Raw genomic sequence first — 18,878 nt, 5'->3', positions numbered from 1 at the left:
GTATTGTTCTTTAGGATGTATAACATATCCTATATTCAATTTAATTTCAATATTTTTCATTGGAATTCCAAATTGTGCACATGTTCTGCTCTTTGAAACCTATTGGACAGCATGCATCATGATGAATTCTACAATTTACCACACTGCTTAGAATTAAAGCTTGTGCTGCACAGATGTCAGAAAGAGATTATAGCTCAACATTTTTTTTGAATAATCCCCAGACTCGTTTACTGTAATGGAGGTAAGGCCAGAACAGAACAGAACACACAGTACATGAACGGCCAGAACAATGCAAGTCACTGTAACATTACCATAGAAATATACAGTTAACTGACAAAATAAAGGAAACACTTGAGTAAATGAGGATTCTGTCAACTCTGTTATGGTGTGGGGTATATTCTCCTGGCATGGTTCCCCTTACAGCAGCATTTCCAATACTCGGTCCTCAAGTTTTTTTCCCCAAACACTACACAACTGATTGAAATTATCAAAACTTGATTAGTTGATTATTTCAATTAGCTGCGTAGTGGTGGGGCAAAAACCAAAGCGTGTACCCCTGGGGTCCCGAGTTTGGGAAACCCTGCCTTAGAGGGCAAGGTAAACGTCAATAAATACACCGCCATTGTGAGTGATCACCGTCAACCTATGGTGAATCATTTCTATCCTGATGGGAGTGGTCTCTTCCAGGATGACAGTGACCCCATCCACAGGGCAAGGGGGGTCACTGAATGGTTTGATGAGCCTGAAAACGATGTTAACCATATGCCATGGCCGTCTCAGTCACCAGATCTCAACCCAATTGAACACTTATGGGAGATTCAGGAGTGGTGCCTGAGACAGCGTTTTCCATCACCATCAACAAAACACCAAATGATGGAATTTCTCATGGAAGTACTGTATGGTGTTGCATCCCAACAACAGAGATCCAGATATTTGTAGAATCTATGCCAAGGTGCATTGAAGCTGTTCTGGTTAGTGGTGGCCCAATGCCTTATTAACTTCTACTTGGTCACAATCCCGGATCCGGGAGCACCCTCATCAGTAAAAAAGCTGACTAGCATAGCCTAGCATAGCGCCACAAGTAAATACTAGCATCTAAATATCATGAAATCACAAGTCCAAGACACCAGATGAAAGATACACATCTTGTGAATCCAGCCATCATTTCCGATTTTTAAAATGTTTTACAGGGAAAACACAATATGTATTTCTATTAGCTAACCACGATAGCAAAAGACCCAACCGCATATTTTCACAATTTTTTTACTGCATAGGTACCTATCACAAATTCGACCAAATAAAGATATAAATAGTCACTAACCAAGAAACAACTTCATCAGATGACAGTCTGATAACATATTTATTGTATAGCATATGTTTTGTTCGAAAAATTTGCATATTTCAGGTATAAATCATAGTTTTACATTGCAGTAGTCTCACCAAAGCAGCTAGAATAACTACAGAAACCAACGTGAAATACCTAAATACTCATCATAAAACATTTATGAAAAATACACGGTGTACAGCAAATGAAAGACAAACATCTTGTGAATCCAGCCAATATTTCAGATTTCTTAAGTGTTTTACAGCGAAAACACAATATAGCATTATATTAGCTTACTACAATAGCCTACCACACAACCGCATTCATTCAAGGCACGTTAGCGATAGCGAATAAACCAGCAAAATATATTAATTTTTTCACTAACCTTCTCAAACTTCATCAGATGACAGTCCTATAACATCATATTACACAATACATATATGGTTTGTTCGAAAATGTGCATATTTAGCGGTACAATTCGTGGTTGAACAATGTGAATACTAGCCAAACAGCACAAAATAATCCGGATATATTTCTGACACTCACATCATCTAATCAAATAACTAATCATATACTTTACTAAAAAATACAGGTTGGACAGCAAATGAAAGATACACTAGTTCTTAATGCAACCGCTGTGTTAGATTTTTTTAAATAACCTTATTACGACATCCAGCTTACGTTATAGCGAGACAGCGCCCAAAATCTGGGTGGAATATAGTCTAAACATTTTTGACAGAAATACGAAATAATATCATAAATGGTTCCTACTATTTGATGAGCTTCCATCAGAATCTTGTACAAGGTGTCCTTTTTCCAGAATAATCGTTGTTTGGTTGTAGAATGTCGTCTTCATCTGTCGATTTAGCTAACAAAGATGGCCATGCGGCACGGAAGTGTCCAACTCACAATAACGCATAACAAAGGAAATACCGAAAATCGCAATATACTGATATAAACTGATATAACTCGGTTTAAAATAACTACCTTATGATGTTTTTAACACATATATCAAATAAAATCAGAGCCGGATATATCTAACTTCTAAAACGAAAGCTTTTCTGAACGCAATGCAGAGGTCCCTCTTGCGTCAGGCCAAACGGTGAAAAGACCAGACCCTCCGTTCCAAGACGTCTTGTTCGGCCTCAGATCTAGCTAGACACCCCATTCCAACTTTCACTGCCTACTGACATCTAGTGGAAGGCGTATGCAGTGCATGTAGACCCATAGATTCCATGCAAATTAATAAACTGACCCTGGAACAGAGCCCTCGATTTCAGATTTCTCACTTCCTGACAGGAAGTTTGCTGCAAAATGAGTTCTGTTTTACTCACAGATATAATTCAAACGGTTTTAGAAACTAGAGAGTGTTTTCTATCCAATAGTAATAATAATATGCATATTGTATGAGCAAGAATTGAGTACGAGGCAGTTTAATTTGGGAACGATTTTTTACAAAGTGAAAACAGCGCCCCCCCTATTGAGAAAAGGTTTTAACACACTTTGTGTTGGTGTTTCCTTTATTTTGGCAGTTACCTGTATATACCTTAGGAACATTTGTATTCACAGTTGATTCTGCATTGAAAAGTTAACGGCCATGAAAGCTAGTTCGTCATTAGTTTAACATTTTGGATTTTGAAATAATATTCCCCAAAACTTTTTTACCAAGTTTTTGGTTTGTTGCTGTTACATAATATTGTAGGCTGAGCAGCTCAGACTGTAATCAGCTATCATCCGTTATCCCAAAGGATGTTCTTCAGACAAAATCACCATTAGGCACTTATACAGCAATAACTACTTTGTGATATGTAATGTTTTGGCACTGTTTTGACATAATAGTTCAAGTTAGTGTTACCAATGATTCATTGTGTTATCAAAAGGGCATCCTTTACTGGTGTTCTTCTTTTGAACTCACACAAGGCAGGTGTTTTGGTGTTGCACACTAGCATTGTTAATTGATATTGTCTGGCTCTCTTGTTTTCAATAGCAATTCCATAAAACTGGTGAACTTATGTTCAATCTTCATAAGTACATGGCTAACAGCGGCAGGCTTCATACATCTGGTAAGTTACAGAGAGCCATAAAGGCAAAACAGAAGGACTAAGTACTGTATTATGGTAAATACTCCGTCTCTGACACATATAACAGATAGGTGGACATAATGTTAAGTAAAGCATTGTACAACCTAGCCCCTTCAAAGTATTCCTCACTTGATGGATGATATAACTGTGGAATATTTTCGGGTCTGTTTTTAAATGAGCAGGACCACTAAATGGTAGCATGGTAATTGCTTCTGAAAATGTAAACGTTTATTACGGTTCTGAGAACAGTAAATAATTGATACGGTGTGAATAAGTCTGTAAGTAAACAATAAAGTAAATAATGAAGTGGCCGTGTCCAAAATCTGTCTTGACTACTACTTACTAAAACTGCATGCTGTGTACTAATTGTACTACATACAATTTGGAACGTATTGTTAAGTAAAAACGAATGCAGTACAGCAAACAAATATCCTACTGAGAATGCGGCATCTAATGCGCAAATTGCGTTGATTCTCGCCATTCGTCATTCGTTTATTTTGGTACAGCACGTACCCTCAGCTGATTGTCAGCTGTTCTCAGACACATGTGGACGATTCTATTCCTCAAAAGTATGCAACAAATTTACTAAATGAAAAACTGAAATGAGTATGACATCCTGGCATTTAAACCATACTCAATTTTCTACATTTCACATACTATAAAACTTTTTTCACTTACCCAAAATGCCTACTATTTAGAATACAAGTATGGGTATTCGGGGACGGCCATTGAGTAAGTATGTAAGCAAGTCAGTAAGTTGTAATACAATGCTCTGCATGTTCCTCTCTGTCAATTTCCATTATTGTGACCTCTGTTCTAGGTGGAAAACTCAGGGGATCCTTGGGAAAACTTCCAAAATTCCCAAGCACTTTCCTACTGGGAATGTGTCTACTTACTCATGGTTACTATGTCCACTGTGGGCTATGGAGACGTGTATGCAAAAACCACCCTGGGACGACTTTTCATGGTCTTCTTCATCCTTGGTGGTTTGGTAAAAATCCCTCTCTTATTTCATTTACTCCTAACCTGCTTCCGTCCTTCATCCATACGATCACACCTGCAATCATCATGATTCATGTCCCTGCTGCTGTTACCAACAGCTGGAAAGTCTTTGCACTTCAATGCCTGTTAAAATCCAAGCTCCATTGTTGTCTTGTAGTTGTTTTTGTGGTTTGTTACCTATGGCAGTTTATTGTCAAATGTATTATTATCTGTAAGTATTATACGCCTATAATATTTATTATATAATAATTGTACTGAAGGTATATACATGTATATTTATTATTATTATATAGTTTTATTGCATTTCTATATTTTTCAAACCGAGTAAGATTTGTTTTCTAATGGTTCGCAACGTTAACTAAAGTAATGTGCGGTTTCAGGTGACCCAATCCTTGAGCTTCCCCTTCCCCAAATTCCAACAAACACAGTGAAAGGAGTGATCTATAGACCAGCTTGATGATTAACATGGCACAACAGTGTATGCCAGTAACACCCATTGATACACAACAGTCAGTTAGCATGATATGCAACCAAAACCATTGAACTTTTAATATGTTAATTTGACTTGATCATTTGTATTTGGGATAACAATGTAAGAAGGCTTAGTTTGTACATTAGTACAGTACTACTACAGTATTTCGGAGGTTCATGGGTTGCTGAAAGGCCTCTATTATCCTTCATCTCTGGCAATGTACCTGAGTATTATCAGAGTGACATTAACAATATGATGCATCACTCTCCTACCCAAGTTTATATACGTTCATGTAAGTTATATTATATAGTTTATATAAATGTATACAATATATAAGTTGTATATAAGTTGTATATACTGTCAAGTCAAATGTAAGTATGCACAAGGCTTCAAATCTATAGGATTGACATAATTCAGGTAATTTTTCAGCAATTTAATGAATTGATGCAATTTGCAGCTATGTTACATTGGGTTGTACTATTCAAATCAACCTGGCATAAGTGTTTGTTGGACAAAACATGGCGCATAAGGGTTTTTTTCTTCCTTTTTATTACTTTAAACTTTTTCTTTTCAATCACAGCTTGGCATACAGATATAGTCAACTGTAATTTTTTCCTGCTTTTTTCCTAAATAAATATCCGTAAAAGCTGGTTAAGTTAAATATTTCCTGTCATTTTTTTCTTCTTCATTGCTTATCATACCTTTTTTTTCTCAAATCTGAATATGATAACCTTTACATAATTTCAGATTGTGGTATAACTTTTACTGTAGTGTAGTAATCTAACTTTGTCTGAGTGTATAAAACACTAAGAACACCTTCCTAATATTGAGTTGCAACCCCTTTTGCCCTTAGAACAGCCTCAATTTGTCGGGGAATGGACTCTACAAGGTGTCCAAAGTGTTCCACAGGGGTGCTCAGCCTGGTCTCATAGACTAGATGTAACATAGTAAATGTAAATCCGAGACATATGGTTACGTAAGACAGATGGTTACTTAAGGCAAAAATGAAAGTAGTTTGTGAGTTCGAATCTCATCATGGAAAACCTTAGCATTTTAGCTAATTAGCAACTTTTCAACTACATACTACTTTTTATCTACTTTGCATGTTAGGAAACCCTTCCCTTTAACCTAACCTTAACCGTTTTAGCTAACTACCTAACCTTAACCCAAAACCATAACCCCTAGCCTAGCTAACGTTATCCAGCTACCTAACATTAGCCACCTAGCTAGAATTTGTAACATATCATACGTTTTGGAAATTCATAACATATAATACAAATTGTAATTCATAACATATCATACGAATTGGGTGACGGACATCCACAAATTAAAACATACCATACGAAACGTAACATATCATACTATATGGAATGTTTCAGATTTACATACAGAATAATACGAAAGGCTCTGACACCAGGTTGGGATGCTGGCCCATGTTGACTCCAATGCTTCCCACAGTTGTGTCAAGTTGGCTGGATGTCCTTTCGGTGGTGGAACTTTCTTGATACACACGGGAAAATGTTATGTGTGAAAAACCCAGTAGCGTTGCAGTTCTTGACACAAACCAGTGGGCCTGGCACATACTACCATACCCCGTTCAAAGGCACTTACATTTTTTGTTTTGCCCATTCACCCTCAGAATGGCACACAGACACAATACATGTTTTAATTGTCTCAAGGCTTAAAAATCCTTCTTTAACCTGTCTCCTCCCCTTCATCTACACTGATTGAAGTGGATTTAACACATGACATCAATAAGAGATCATAGCTTTCACCTGGATTGACCTGGTCAGTCTATGTCATGGAAAAAGCAGGTGTTCCTAATGTTTTGTGCACTCAGTGTGTAACCTACTGTATCCAGAACAATATTTTTTTTAAACATTTTCTATTCAAATATTTTTTCTCTCTTAATTTTTCATATTTTTTTGTTGATTTTACGGATATCTTTTAAGCAAAAATAGACGCCCTGCTCTCTCTTTTGCGTATCTTTTTTTTAGTATTTTCTTCTGTCTCCTATCTTCTCCTTAGGCCATGTTTGCGAGCTACGTCCCTGAAATCATAGAGTTAATAGGAAACCGCAAGAAATATGGTGGTTCCTATAGTGCGGTTAATGGGAGAAAGTAAGTATTACTGGGAGGCTCTACTGCCTCTGCCGCAGTAGAACCATCCTCTGCATGCCCTTTTCTTTTTTCTGTTCCATGCATGTAGGCCATGTTTGCTCGCTACGTGCCAGAAATTGCTGCTCTCATCCTTAATCGGAAGAAATACGGAGGGAGTTATAACTCAACACGAGGCAGAAAGTAAGTCAAACAAATATACAAAACAAAAATGATTCTAAAAAGTGTGGTTTTGGTGTGACTACTCAAGTCCCCCTCTCCTAAAGAGGGGCACCAGTAATTATCCAGAAATGATTGATATTAATACTTTTATACATTTCGGGGAATAAACTCATACTGGTGACTGGAGAGCTTGGCCATGAAAGCTTACGCTATTGCTTTGTACCGGTATTTGTGTGCTAGCTGTCATTGCTTCTTATAATGAATACATATTTTTTTGTGATGTGTCAAATGCATTATTTGCTATATGCTTGAGTGTTTTACTTGCTTATTTACTAGAACACTTACATGTTTGTGTCTGTGTTTCGTGTTTGCCAATCATATGCATCTTGCCACCCACCACAAAGTAGTTGTATTTGTTTTTATTATTATCTTTTTTACAGTAAAGTCATGACTGATTGCAGATATAGCTGTAGTACCTTCATAGTATTTCAAAATAAATGTTGAACATTATGTCTTATATCTTGGTGACAGAGATGATGTCATAGAAAATACTGCACAATAGCAAAAGAGTGTCCTAAGAAACTACAAGAAGGGATTACCTACAGTTAAATAATCAGCTATTTTAAATATAATTCTCTTCCAGATAATTTGAAATGCGGTTACCTTTTACATCTGCTTCGTCCACACATGATCTTGCATGTACCTCGCATGCTTTTAGTTAGTTATTCTTTTGCCTTTTATATTTTGCCTTTAATTTCCTGTTTTGTCTCTTCTGGATTATGTATTTTTTGTCTAGTACCACCAGTTCATTTTTTTTCCCAAGCCCTGCTACATTCCTGCCCTTAATCTTCAGTCAGACCTACACCCTAAGGCCCAAACACATAATCAATGCATGGATCACACTGAAATTCAAGTTTAAAACATGTTTCTTAAGGTACAATAGGATTCTGCCCTAAATCCTGCTTCCACCCTCTGAACAAACTTTGATTTCTTTTGGCTCGCATTTAGAATTTTGTTTTGTTTACTTTGTTATGTAGAATTGTTGTACTTGGATTTAGTCCAGTCTCTATAACTTTGTTTTGGCCATTTATTCCCTCTTTCCTTCTGCATGCTGATGTATCTGTATTTCTGTTTCAAGTGATTCATATCCTTATGTCTCAGTTATACTGTCAATACATTTTAATACCTTTTCATCTACAAATATAAATATAGCATCTCTGTAATATTCAAGTAATAAAAGCCCCAATAATATAAAATAAATATGATAATAATTAACAAATGTAATAATTATTATTTCACACGTACAAATTGGAAATTCATTTTTTGCATATCCCACTTCTACAGAGTGGGTTTTCCCTGGAGCAATTAGGGTTAAATGCCTTTCTCAAGGGCACTTTGACAGATTTGTCACCTAGTCGGCTCAGGGAATTGAACCAATGACCTTTCAGTTACTGGCCCAACACTCCTAACCGCTAGGCTACCTGCCGCCCCTAACTCTAATAAGATACAATATTAAAGAGGTATTTCAAAACAATGTACAGTATGTGAGGTGTCAGTATGTATATATTACTTGTAACATCTACAAAATCAAATGAATTGGTTTGGAAAATGCCCTTCTTAAACCGATCCTGAGTTCATCTCACGATGAAGCGTTATCTCACAATCCTGCATGTACTATCCTGTAGCAGGGATACAGTCTGTCGGAAAACTTCCCTCACGTGGAGGCAAGATGTCTCTAGCTAAAGTTAAGCTCTTTCCTGGATTGTACAATGTAGTAATCACATCATAATCGCCAACAAAGGAAACCTTTTTAATCTGTTACTGGGAATCCAGAACATGCTCGGCTCTGTGATCTCTCCTGTCCTTCAGGCACCACATAGGACTAAAGATGCTAAAGAGCTCTTAGGACTGACACCTGTTCACATAAAAATGGACTCCTGTTCATCACAGAATATGTACAAACCAGGGAGAATTATGTCTTTTTGGGGCTAGTAAACAGTGGCAGTGTTAATTTTCTACACAGAAACCACATTTTTGAGGTCCTTTTTTTATTGACTATACTGTGGTGTGGACAATACTTTTTTTGTCAGATCCAACGTATATTTTCATTTTATTTTCAGAATCAAGAAGGAATGTGACACTGACATCTGTCAGCAGTTTATCAGCGTCTTTATTTTGGCTGCAGCTTTTAGCAAACCATAGCTTAAATCTTATGACTATTCCTGGATCTTATTTCCTATAGGCACATCGTGGTCTGTGGTCATATAACACTTGAAAGTGTGTCCAACTTCCTTAAAGACTTCCTACACAAGGACAGGGATGATGTCAATGTAGAAATTGTTTTTCTCCATAAGTAAGTGTACCATGTTTTTTCCTTACACTTTACAGGCCAGTTTTCAGGACCCAGATTAAGCCTAGTCCTGGACAAAAACCATACTCAATGGGAAATTGAAAGTGTGTTTAATTCCACGACTATGTTTAATCTGGGTCTGGGAAAATGGCCCCAAAACTCATAACAATACTGAGTGTTTCAGAGAAGGAAAGGTGATAGCAGCTCCCAAAAATGACTCCAACAACCTTTTGGGAACTGCCACCACCGTTCCTTTTTTTGGAATACTCAGACTCTACAATGACTATATCCTAAAAAGCACCCAGATCCATGGAAACCGTTGGTAGCGCTGGGCCTGCCCGGTACACCAGCATACTACTATAGCAATACATTAGAATAAATTACATTTCAAATACTACACAATAAATTGCACTTTGATTTGCTGAGGAGAGGAGACCTCACTCAGCCCCCTAACATTAACACATAGATCGCTCTCTTGTCTGTCCCAGTACTAAACCGAATCTTGAGGTGAAGTGGAGGCCTTGGTTAACATTAACAAACTCTACTTTGTGTCCCAGTATTTCCCCTAATCTTGAGCTGGAAGCCTTGTTTAAACGCCACTTCACCCAGGTGGAGTTCTACCAGGGATCTGTTCTCAACCCACATGACCTGGCCAGAGTCAAGGTAACCGGCCTGTTTTAATGAGTATTAACCTGACTTATTTCTTTCAGCTACTAATGGAGAAAAGGGCCTTGACAGTCCAACTCTTCAATAAGTATACCAGGTCCTTGTTGTATAAGAACATTTGGTCACACTTTACAATATGGTTACCTTTTATAAAGCGGTTACAAGGGTTTTTATATATATATATATATATATATATATATTTATATATATTCTACCGTTCAAAAGTTTGGGGTCACGTAGAAATGCCTTGTTTTTGAAAGAAAAGCAAATTTTTCGTCCATTAAAATAACATCAAATTGATCAGAAATACAGTGTAGACATTGTTAATGTTGTAAATGAATATTGTAGCTGGAAACAGCTGATTTTAATGGAATATCTACATAGGGGTAAAGAGGCCCATTATCAGCAACCATCATGCCTGTGTTCCAATGGCACATTGTGTTAGTTAATCCAAGTTTATCATTTTAAAAGGCTAGTTGATCATTAGAAAACCCTTTTTCAGTTATGTTAGCACAGCTGAAAACTGTTGTCCTGATTAAAGAAGCAATAAAACTGTTCTTCTTTAGACTAGTTGAGTATCTGGAGCATCAGCATTTGTGGGTTTGATTACAGGCTCAAAATGGCCAGAAACAATGAACTTCCTTCTGAAACTCATCAGTCTATTCTCATTCTGAGAAATGAAGGCTATTCCATGCGAGGAATTGCAAAGAAACTGAAGATCTCGTACAATGCTGTGTACTACTCCCTTCACAGAACAGCGCAAACGGGCTCAACCAGAATAGAAAGAGGAGTGGGAGGCCCTGGTGCACAACTGAGCAAGAGGACAAATACATTAGAGTGTCTAGTTTGAGAAACAGATTCCTCACAAGTCCTCAAATGGCAGCTTCATTAAATAGTACCCGCAAAACACCAGTCTCAACGTCAACAGTGAAGAGGCGACTCCGGGATGCTGGCCTTCTAGGCAGTGTTGCAAAGAAAAAGCCATATCTCAGACAGGCCAATAAAAAGAAAAAAGAAAGATGGGCAAAGAACACAGACACTGGACGAAGGAACTCTGCCTAGAAGGTTTGTCAAAAGTTTGGACACACCTACTCGTTCAAGGGTTTTTCTTTATTTTTACTATTTTCAACATTGTAGAATAATAGTGAAGACATCAAAACGATGAAATAACACATATAGAATCATGTAGTAACCAAAAAAGTGTTAAACAAATCAAAATATATTTAATATTTGATAGCCACCCTTTTCTTTGATGACAGCTTTGCACACTCTTGGCATTCTCTCAACCAGCTTCACCTGGAATGCTTTTCCAACAGTCTTGAAGAGTTCCCAAATACAGTTGAAGTCGGAAGTTTACATACACTTAGGTTGGAGTCATTAAAACTCGTTTTTCAACCACTCCACACATTTCTTGTTAACAAACTATAGTTTTGGCAAGTCAGTTAGGACATCTACTTTTTCCAACAATTGTTTACAGGCAGATTATTTCACTTATAATTCACTGTATTACAATTCTAGTGGGTCAGAAGTTTACATACACTAAGTTGACTGTGCCTTTAAACAGCTTGGAAAATTCCTGAAAATTATGTCATGGCATCATTTGAGTCAATTGGTGGTGTACCTGTGGATGTATTTCAATGCCTACCGTCAAACTCAGTGCCTCTTTGTTTGACATCATGGGAAAATCAAAAGAAATCAGCCAAGATTTCAGAAAAAAATGTGTAGACCTCCACAAGTCTTGGGAGCAATTTCTAAATGCCTGATGGTACCACGTTCATCTGTACAAACAATAGTACGCAAGTATAAACACCATGGGACCATGCAGCCGTCATACCGCTCAGGAAGGAGTCTGTCTCCTAGAGATGAACGTGCTTTGGTGCGAAAAGTGCAAATCAATCCCAGAACAACAGCAAAGGATCTTGTGAAGATGCTGGAGGAAACAAAAGTATCTATATCCACAGTAAAACAAGTCCTATATTTACATTTACATTTAAGTCATTTAGCAGACGCTCTTATCCAGAGCGACTTACAAATTGGTGCATTCACCTTAATGATATCCAGTGGAACAACCACTTTACAATAGTGCATCTAACTCTTTTAAGGGGGGGGGGGGTTAGAAGGATTACTTTATCCTATCCTAGGTATTCCTTAAAGAGGTGGGGTTTCAGGTGTCTCCGGAAGGTGGTGATTGACTCCGCTGACCTGGCGTCGTGAGGGAGTTTGTTCCACCATTGGGGTGCCAGAGCAGCGAACAGTTTTGACTGGGCTGAGCGGGAACTGTACTTCCTCAGAGGTAGGGAGGCGAGCAGGCCAGAGGTGGATGAACGCAGTGCCCTTGTTTGGGTGTAGGGCCTGATCAGAGCCTGAAGGTACGGAGGTGCCGTTCCCCTCACAGCTCCGTAGGCAAGCACCATGGTCTTGTAGCGGATGCGAGCTTCAACTGGAAGCCAGTGGAGAGAGCGGAGGAGGGGGGTGACGTGAGAGAACTTGGGAAGGTTGAACACCAGACGGGCTGCGGCGTTCTGGATGAGTTGTAGGGGTTTAATGGCACAGGCAGGGAGCCCAGCCAACAGCGAGTTGCAGTAATCCAGACGGGAGATGACAAGTGCCTGGATTAGGACCTGCGCCGCTTCCTGTGTGAGGCAGGGTCGTACTCTGCGAATGTTGTAGAGCATGAACCTACAGGAACGGGTCACCGCCTTGATGTTAGTTGAGAACGACAGGGTGTTGTCCAGGATCACGCCAAGGTTCTTAGCACTCTGGGAGGAGGACACAATGGAGTTGTCAACCGTGATGGCGAGATCATGGAACGGGCAGTCCTTCCCCGGGAGGAAGAGCAGCTCCGTCTTGCCGAGGTTCAGCTTGAGGTGGTGATCCGTCATCCACACTGATATGTCTGCCAGACATGCAGAGATGCGATTCGCCACCTGGTTATCAGAAGGGGGAAAGGAGAAGATTAATTGTGTGTCGTCTGCATAGCAATGATAGGAGAGACCATGTGAGGATATGACAGAGCCAAGTGACTTGGTGTATAGCGAGAATAGGAGAGGGCCTAGAACAGAGCCCTGGGGGACACCAGTGGTGAGAGCACGTGGTGCGGAGACAGATTCTCGCCACGCCACCTGGTAGGAGCGACCTGTCAGGTAGGACGCAATCCAAGCGTGGGCCGCGCCGGAGATGCCCAGCTCGGAGAGGGTGGAGAGGAGGATCTGGTGGTTCACAGTATCAAAGGCAGCCGATAGGTCTAGAAGGATGAGAGCAGAGGAGAGAGAGTTAGCTTTAGCAGTGCGGAGCGCCTCCGTGACACAGAGAAGAGCAGTCTCAGTTGAATGACTAGTCTTGAAACCTGACTGATTTGGATCAAGAAGGTCATTCTGAGAGAGATAGCAGGAGAGCTGGCCAAGGACGGCACGTTCAAGAGTTTTGGAGAGAAAAGAAAGAAGGGATACTGGTCTGTAGTTGTTGACATCGGAGGGATCGAGTGTAGGTTTTTTCAGAAGGGGTGCAACTCTCGCTCTCTTGAAGACGGAAGGGACGTAGCCAGCGGTCAAGGATGAGTTGATGAGCGAGGTGAGGTAAGGGAGAAGGTCTCCGGAAATGGTCTGGAGAAGAGAGGAGGGGATAGGGTCAAGCGGGCAGGTTGTTGGGCGGCCGGCCGTCACAAGACGCAAGATTTCATCTGGAGAGAGAGGGGAGAAAGAGGTCAAAGCACAGGGTAGGGCAGTGTGAGCAGAACCAGCAGTGTCGTTTGACTTAGCAAACGAGGATCGGATGTCGTCGACCTTCTTTTCAAAATGGTTGACGAAGTCATCCGCAGAGAGGGAGGAGGGGGGAGGGGGAGGAGGATTCAGGAGGGAGGAGAAGGTGGCAAAGAGCTTCCTAGGGTTAGAGGCAGATGCTTGGAATTTAGAGTGGTAGAAAGTGGATTTAGCAGCAGAGACAGAAGAGGAGAATGTAGAGAGGAGGGAGTGAAAGGAAGCCAGGTCCGCATGGAGGCGAGTTTTCCTCCATTTCCGCTCGGCTGCCCGGAGCCCTGTTCTGTGAGCTCGCAATGAGTCGTCGAGCCACGGAGCAGGAGGGGAGGACCGAGCCGGCCTGGAGGATAGAGGACATAGAGAGTCAAAGGATGCAGAAAGGGAGGAGAGGAGGGTTGAGGAGGCAGAATCAGGAGATAGGTTGGAGAAGGTTTGAGCAGAGGGAAGAGATGATAGGATGGAAGAGGAGAGAGTAGCGGGGGAGAGAGAGCGAAGGTTGGGACGGCGCGATACCATCCGAGTAGGGGCAGTGTGGGAAGTGTTGGATGAGAGCGAGAGGGAAAAGGATACAAGGTAGTGGTCGGAGACTTGGAGGGGAGTTGCAATGAGATTAGTGGAAGAACAGCATCTAGTAAAGATGAGGTCAAGCGTATTGCCTGCCTTGTGAGTAGGGGGGGAAGGTGAGAGGGTGAGGTCAAAAGAGGAGAGGAGTGGAAAGAAGGAGGCAGAGAGGAATGAGTCAAAGGTAGACGTGGGGAGGTTAAAGTCACCCAGAACTGTGAGAGGTGAGCCATCCTCAGGAAAGGAACTTATCAAGGCTTCAAGCTCATTGATGAACTCTCCAAGGGAACCTGGAGGGCGATAAATGATAAGGATGTTAAGCTTGAAAGGGCTGGTAACTGTGACAGCATGGAATTCAAAGGAGGCGATAGGCAGATGGGTCAGGGGAGAAAGAGAGAATGTCCACTTGGGAGAGATGAGGATCCCAGTGCCACCACCCCGCTGACCAGAAGCTCTCGGGGTGTGCGAGAACACGTGGGCAGACGAGGAGAGAGCAGTAGGAGTAGCAGTGTTATCTGTGGTAATCCATGTTTCCGTCAGTGCCAAGAAGTCGAGGGACTGGAGGGAAGCATAGGCTGAGATGAACTCTGCCTTGTTGGCCGCAGATCGGCAGTTCCAGAGGCTGCCGGAGACCTGGAACTCCACGTGGGTCGTGCGCGCTGGGACCACCAGGTTAGAGTGGCAGCGGCCACGCGGTGTGAAGCGTTTGTATGGTCTGTGCAGAGAGGAGAGAAGAGGGATAGACAGACACATAGTTGACAGGCTACAGAAGAGGCTACGCTAATGCAAAGGAGATTGGAATGACAAGTGGACTACACGTCTCGAATGTTCAGAAAGTTAAGCTTACGTTGCAAAAAATCTTATTGACTAAAATGATACAGTACTGCTGGCTGGTGAAGTAGGCTAGCTAGCAGTGGCTGCGTTGTTGACTTTGTTTGAAAGTGTAGCTGGCTAGGTAACCTCGATAACTGGCTAGGTAACCTCGATAACCTCGATAATTACTCTAAACTACACAATTATCTTGGATACAAAGACAGCAAAGACAACTATGTAGCTAGCTAACACTACACTAATCAAGTCGTTCCGTTGTAATGTAATAGTTTCTACAGTGCTGCTATTCGGTAGAAGTTGGCTAGCTGGGTAGCTAGCTAGCAGTGTTGACTAGGCGCGGCGGACGAAAATAGCTGGCTAGCTAACCTCGATAATTACTCTAAACTACACAATTATCTTAGATACAAAGACAGCAAAGACAACTATGTAGCTAGCTAACACTACACTAATCAAGTCGTTCCGTTGTAATGTAATAGTTTCTACAGTGCTGCTATTCGGTAGAAGTTGGCTAGCTGGCTAGCTAGCTGGCTAGCTAGCAGTGTTGACTACGTTAGAAGGACGAAAATAGCTGGCTAGCTAACCTCGATAATTACTCTAAACTACACAATTATCTTTGATACAAAGACGGCTATGTAGCTAGCTAGGAAAAAATTGCTCAGATCAAACAAATCAAACCGTTGTACTGTAATGAAATGAAATGAAATGTAATACTACCTGTGGAGCGAAGCGAAATGCGACTACATTTTGATTCCCATGCTTTAGCACTATATGGACATAACCTGAAAGGCCGTTCAGCAAGGAAGAAGCCACTGCTCCAAAACCACCATTTAAAAAGCCAGACTACGGTTTGCAATTGCACATGGGGACAAAGATTGTACTTTTTGGAGAAATGTCTCCTGGTCTGATGAAACAAAAATAGATCTGTTTGACCATAATGACAATCGTTATGTTTGGAGGAAAAAGGGTGATGCTTGCAAGCCGAAGAACACCATCCCAACCGTGAAGCACGGGGGTTGCAGCATCATGTTGTGGGGGTGCTTTGCTGCAGGACGTACTGGTGCACTTCACAAAACAGACAGGCATCATGAGGTAGGAAAATTATGTGGATATATTGACGCAACATCTCAAGACATCAGTCAGGAAGTTAAAGCTTGGTTGCAAATGGGTCTTCCAAATGGACAATGACCCCAAGCATACTTCCAAAGTTGTGGCAAAATGGCTTAAGGACAACAAAGTCACGGTATTGGAGTGGCCATCACAAAGCCCTGACCTCAATCCTATAGAAAATGTGTGGGCAGAACTGAAAAAGCGTATGCGAGCAAGGAGGCCTACAAACCTGACTCAGTTACAACAGCTCTGTCAGGAGGAATGGGCCAAAATTCACCCAACTTATTGTGGGAAGCTTGTGGAAGGCTACCTGAAACGTTTGACCCAAGTTTTAAAAAAATGTAAAGGCAATGCTACCAAATACTAATTGAGTGTATGCAAACTTCTGACCCACTGGGAATTTGATGAAAGAAATAAATGCTGAAATAAATCATTTTCTCTACTATTATTCTGACATTTCACAATCTTAAAATAAAGTGGTGATCCTAACTGACCTAAGACAGGGAATTCTTTCTTGGATTAAATGTCAGGAATTGTGAAAAACGGAGTTTAAATGTATTTGGTTAAGGTGTATGTAAACTTCGGACTTCAACTCTATGCTGCCCACTTGTTGGCTGCTTTTTCTTCACTCTGCGATCCAACTCATCCCAAATCATCTCAAATGGTCTTCTAGGCAGAGTTCCTCTGTTTAGTGTATGTGTTCTTTTGCCCATCTTAATCTTTTATTTGTATTGGCCAGTCTGAGATATGGCTTTTTCTTTGCAACTCTGCCTAGAAGGCCAGCATCCCGGAGTCACCTATTCACTGTTCAAATCAAAGTATATTTGTCACGTGCGCCGAATAAAACAGGTGTAGTAGACCTTACAGTGAAATGCTTACTTACAGGCTCTAACCAACAGTGCAAAAAAAAGGTATTAGGTGAACAATAGGTAAGTAAAGAAATAAAAACAACAGTAAAAAGACAGTGAAAAATAACAGTAGCGAGGCTATATACAGTAGCAAGGCTAAAAAAGTAGTGAGGCTACATACAGACCCCGGTTAGTCAGGCTGTTTGAGGTAGTATGTACATGTAGATATGGTTAAAGTGACTATGCATATATGATGGACAGAGAGTAGCATTAGCGTAAAAGAGGGGTTGGTGGGTGGCGGGACACAATGCAGATAGCCCGGTTAGCCAATGTGCGGGGGAGCACTGGTTGGTCAGGCCAATTGAGGTAGTATGTACATAAATGTATAGTTAAAGTGACTATGCATATATGATAAACAGAGAGTAGCAGCAGCGTAAAAGATGGGTTGGGGTGGGGCACACAATGCAAATAGTCCGGGTAGCCATTTGATTACCTGTTCAGGAGTCTTATGGCTTGGGGGTAAAAACTTTTGAGAAGTCTTTTTGTACTAGACTTGGCACTCCGGTACCGCTTCCCATGCGGTAGTAGAGAAAACAGTCTATGACTGGGGTGGCTGGGGTCTTTGACAATTTTTAGGGCCTTCCTCTGACACCGCCTGGTGTAGAGGTCCTGGATGACAGGCAGCTTAGCCCTTGCGGTCGGAGGCCGAGCAATTGCCGTAGCAGGCAGTGATGCAACCAGTCAGGATGCTCTCGATGTTGCAGTTGTAGAACCTTTTGAGGATCTCAGGAACCATGCCAAATCTTTTCAGTCTCCTGATGGGGAATAGGCTTTGTCGTACCCTCTTCACGCCCGTCTTGGTGTGCTTGGACCATTCTAGTTTGCTGGTGATGTGGACACCAAGGAACTTGAAGCTCTCAACCTTCTCCACTACAGCCCCGTCGATGAGAATGGGGGCGTGCTCGGTCCTCCTTTTCCTGTAGTCCACAATCATCTCCTCAGTCTTGCTTACTTAGGTTGTTATTTTGTCACCACCTGGACAGGTCTCTGACCTCCTCCCTATCGGCTGTTGACGTTGAGACTGGTGTTTTGCGGGTACTATTTAATGAAGCTGCCATTTGAGGACTTGTGAGGCATCTGTTTCTCAAACTAGACACTCCAATGTACTTGTCCTCTTGCTCAGTTGTGCACCGGGGCCTCCCACTCCTCTTTCTATTCTGGTTAGAGACAGTTTGCACTGTTCTGTGAAGGGAGTAGTACACAGCATTGTACGAGATCTTCAGTTTCTTGGCAATTTCTCGCATGGAATAGCCTTCATTTCTCAGAACAAGAATAGACTGACGAGTTTCAGAAGAAAGTTCTTTGTTTCGGGCCATTTTGAGCCTGTAATCGAATCCACAAATGCTGATGCTCCAGATACTCAACTAGTCTAAAGAAGAACAGTTTTATTGCTTCTTTAATCAGGACAACAGTTTTCAGCTGTGCTAACATTGGCTGTGCCTGAAATCTGTGCTGCATTCTAAAACTGCATAATATGTACAAATCTTACTACATTAGAACCAAATCAAATCAAATCAAGTTTATTTTATATAGCCCTTCGTA

General features: G+C 41.1%; 1 protein-coding gene across 1 annotated transcript in view; it reads left to right on the top strand.

Annotated features, from left to right (window-relative positions):
- The window catches only part of LOC139571246 (calcium-activated potassium channel subunit alpha-1a-like), a 221,506-nt gene that overhangs the window by 147,844 nt on the left and 54,784 nt on the right, over positions 1 to 18,878 (top strand). The window contains exons 7-11 of the mRNA XM_071393917.1: positions 3,312 to 3,387; positions 4,226 to 4,396; positions 6,908 to 6,999; positions 9,401 to 9,511; positions 10,066 to 10,171. Coding sequence (XP_071250018.1) covers positions 3,312 to 3,387; positions 4,226 to 4,396; positions 6,908 to 6,999; positions 9,401 to 9,511; positions 10,066 to 10,171 — 556 coding nt within the window. The remainder of the gene's footprint in view (positions 1 to 3,311; positions 3,388 to 4,225; positions 4,397 to 6,907; positions 7,000 to 9,400; positions 9,512 to 10,065; positions 10,172 to 18,878) is intronic.

This window comes from Salvelinus alpinus, chromosome 3 (genome assembly GCF_045679555.1).
Source record: "Salvelinus alpinus chromosome 3, SLU_Salpinus.1, whole genome shotgun sequence".
NCBI lineage: Eukaryota > Metazoa > Chordata > Actinopteri > Salmoniformes > Salmonidae > Salvelinus > Salvelinus alpinus.
Note: the sequence above shows the minus strand (reverse complement) of the source record. Positions and strands in the feature narration are given on the sequence as shown.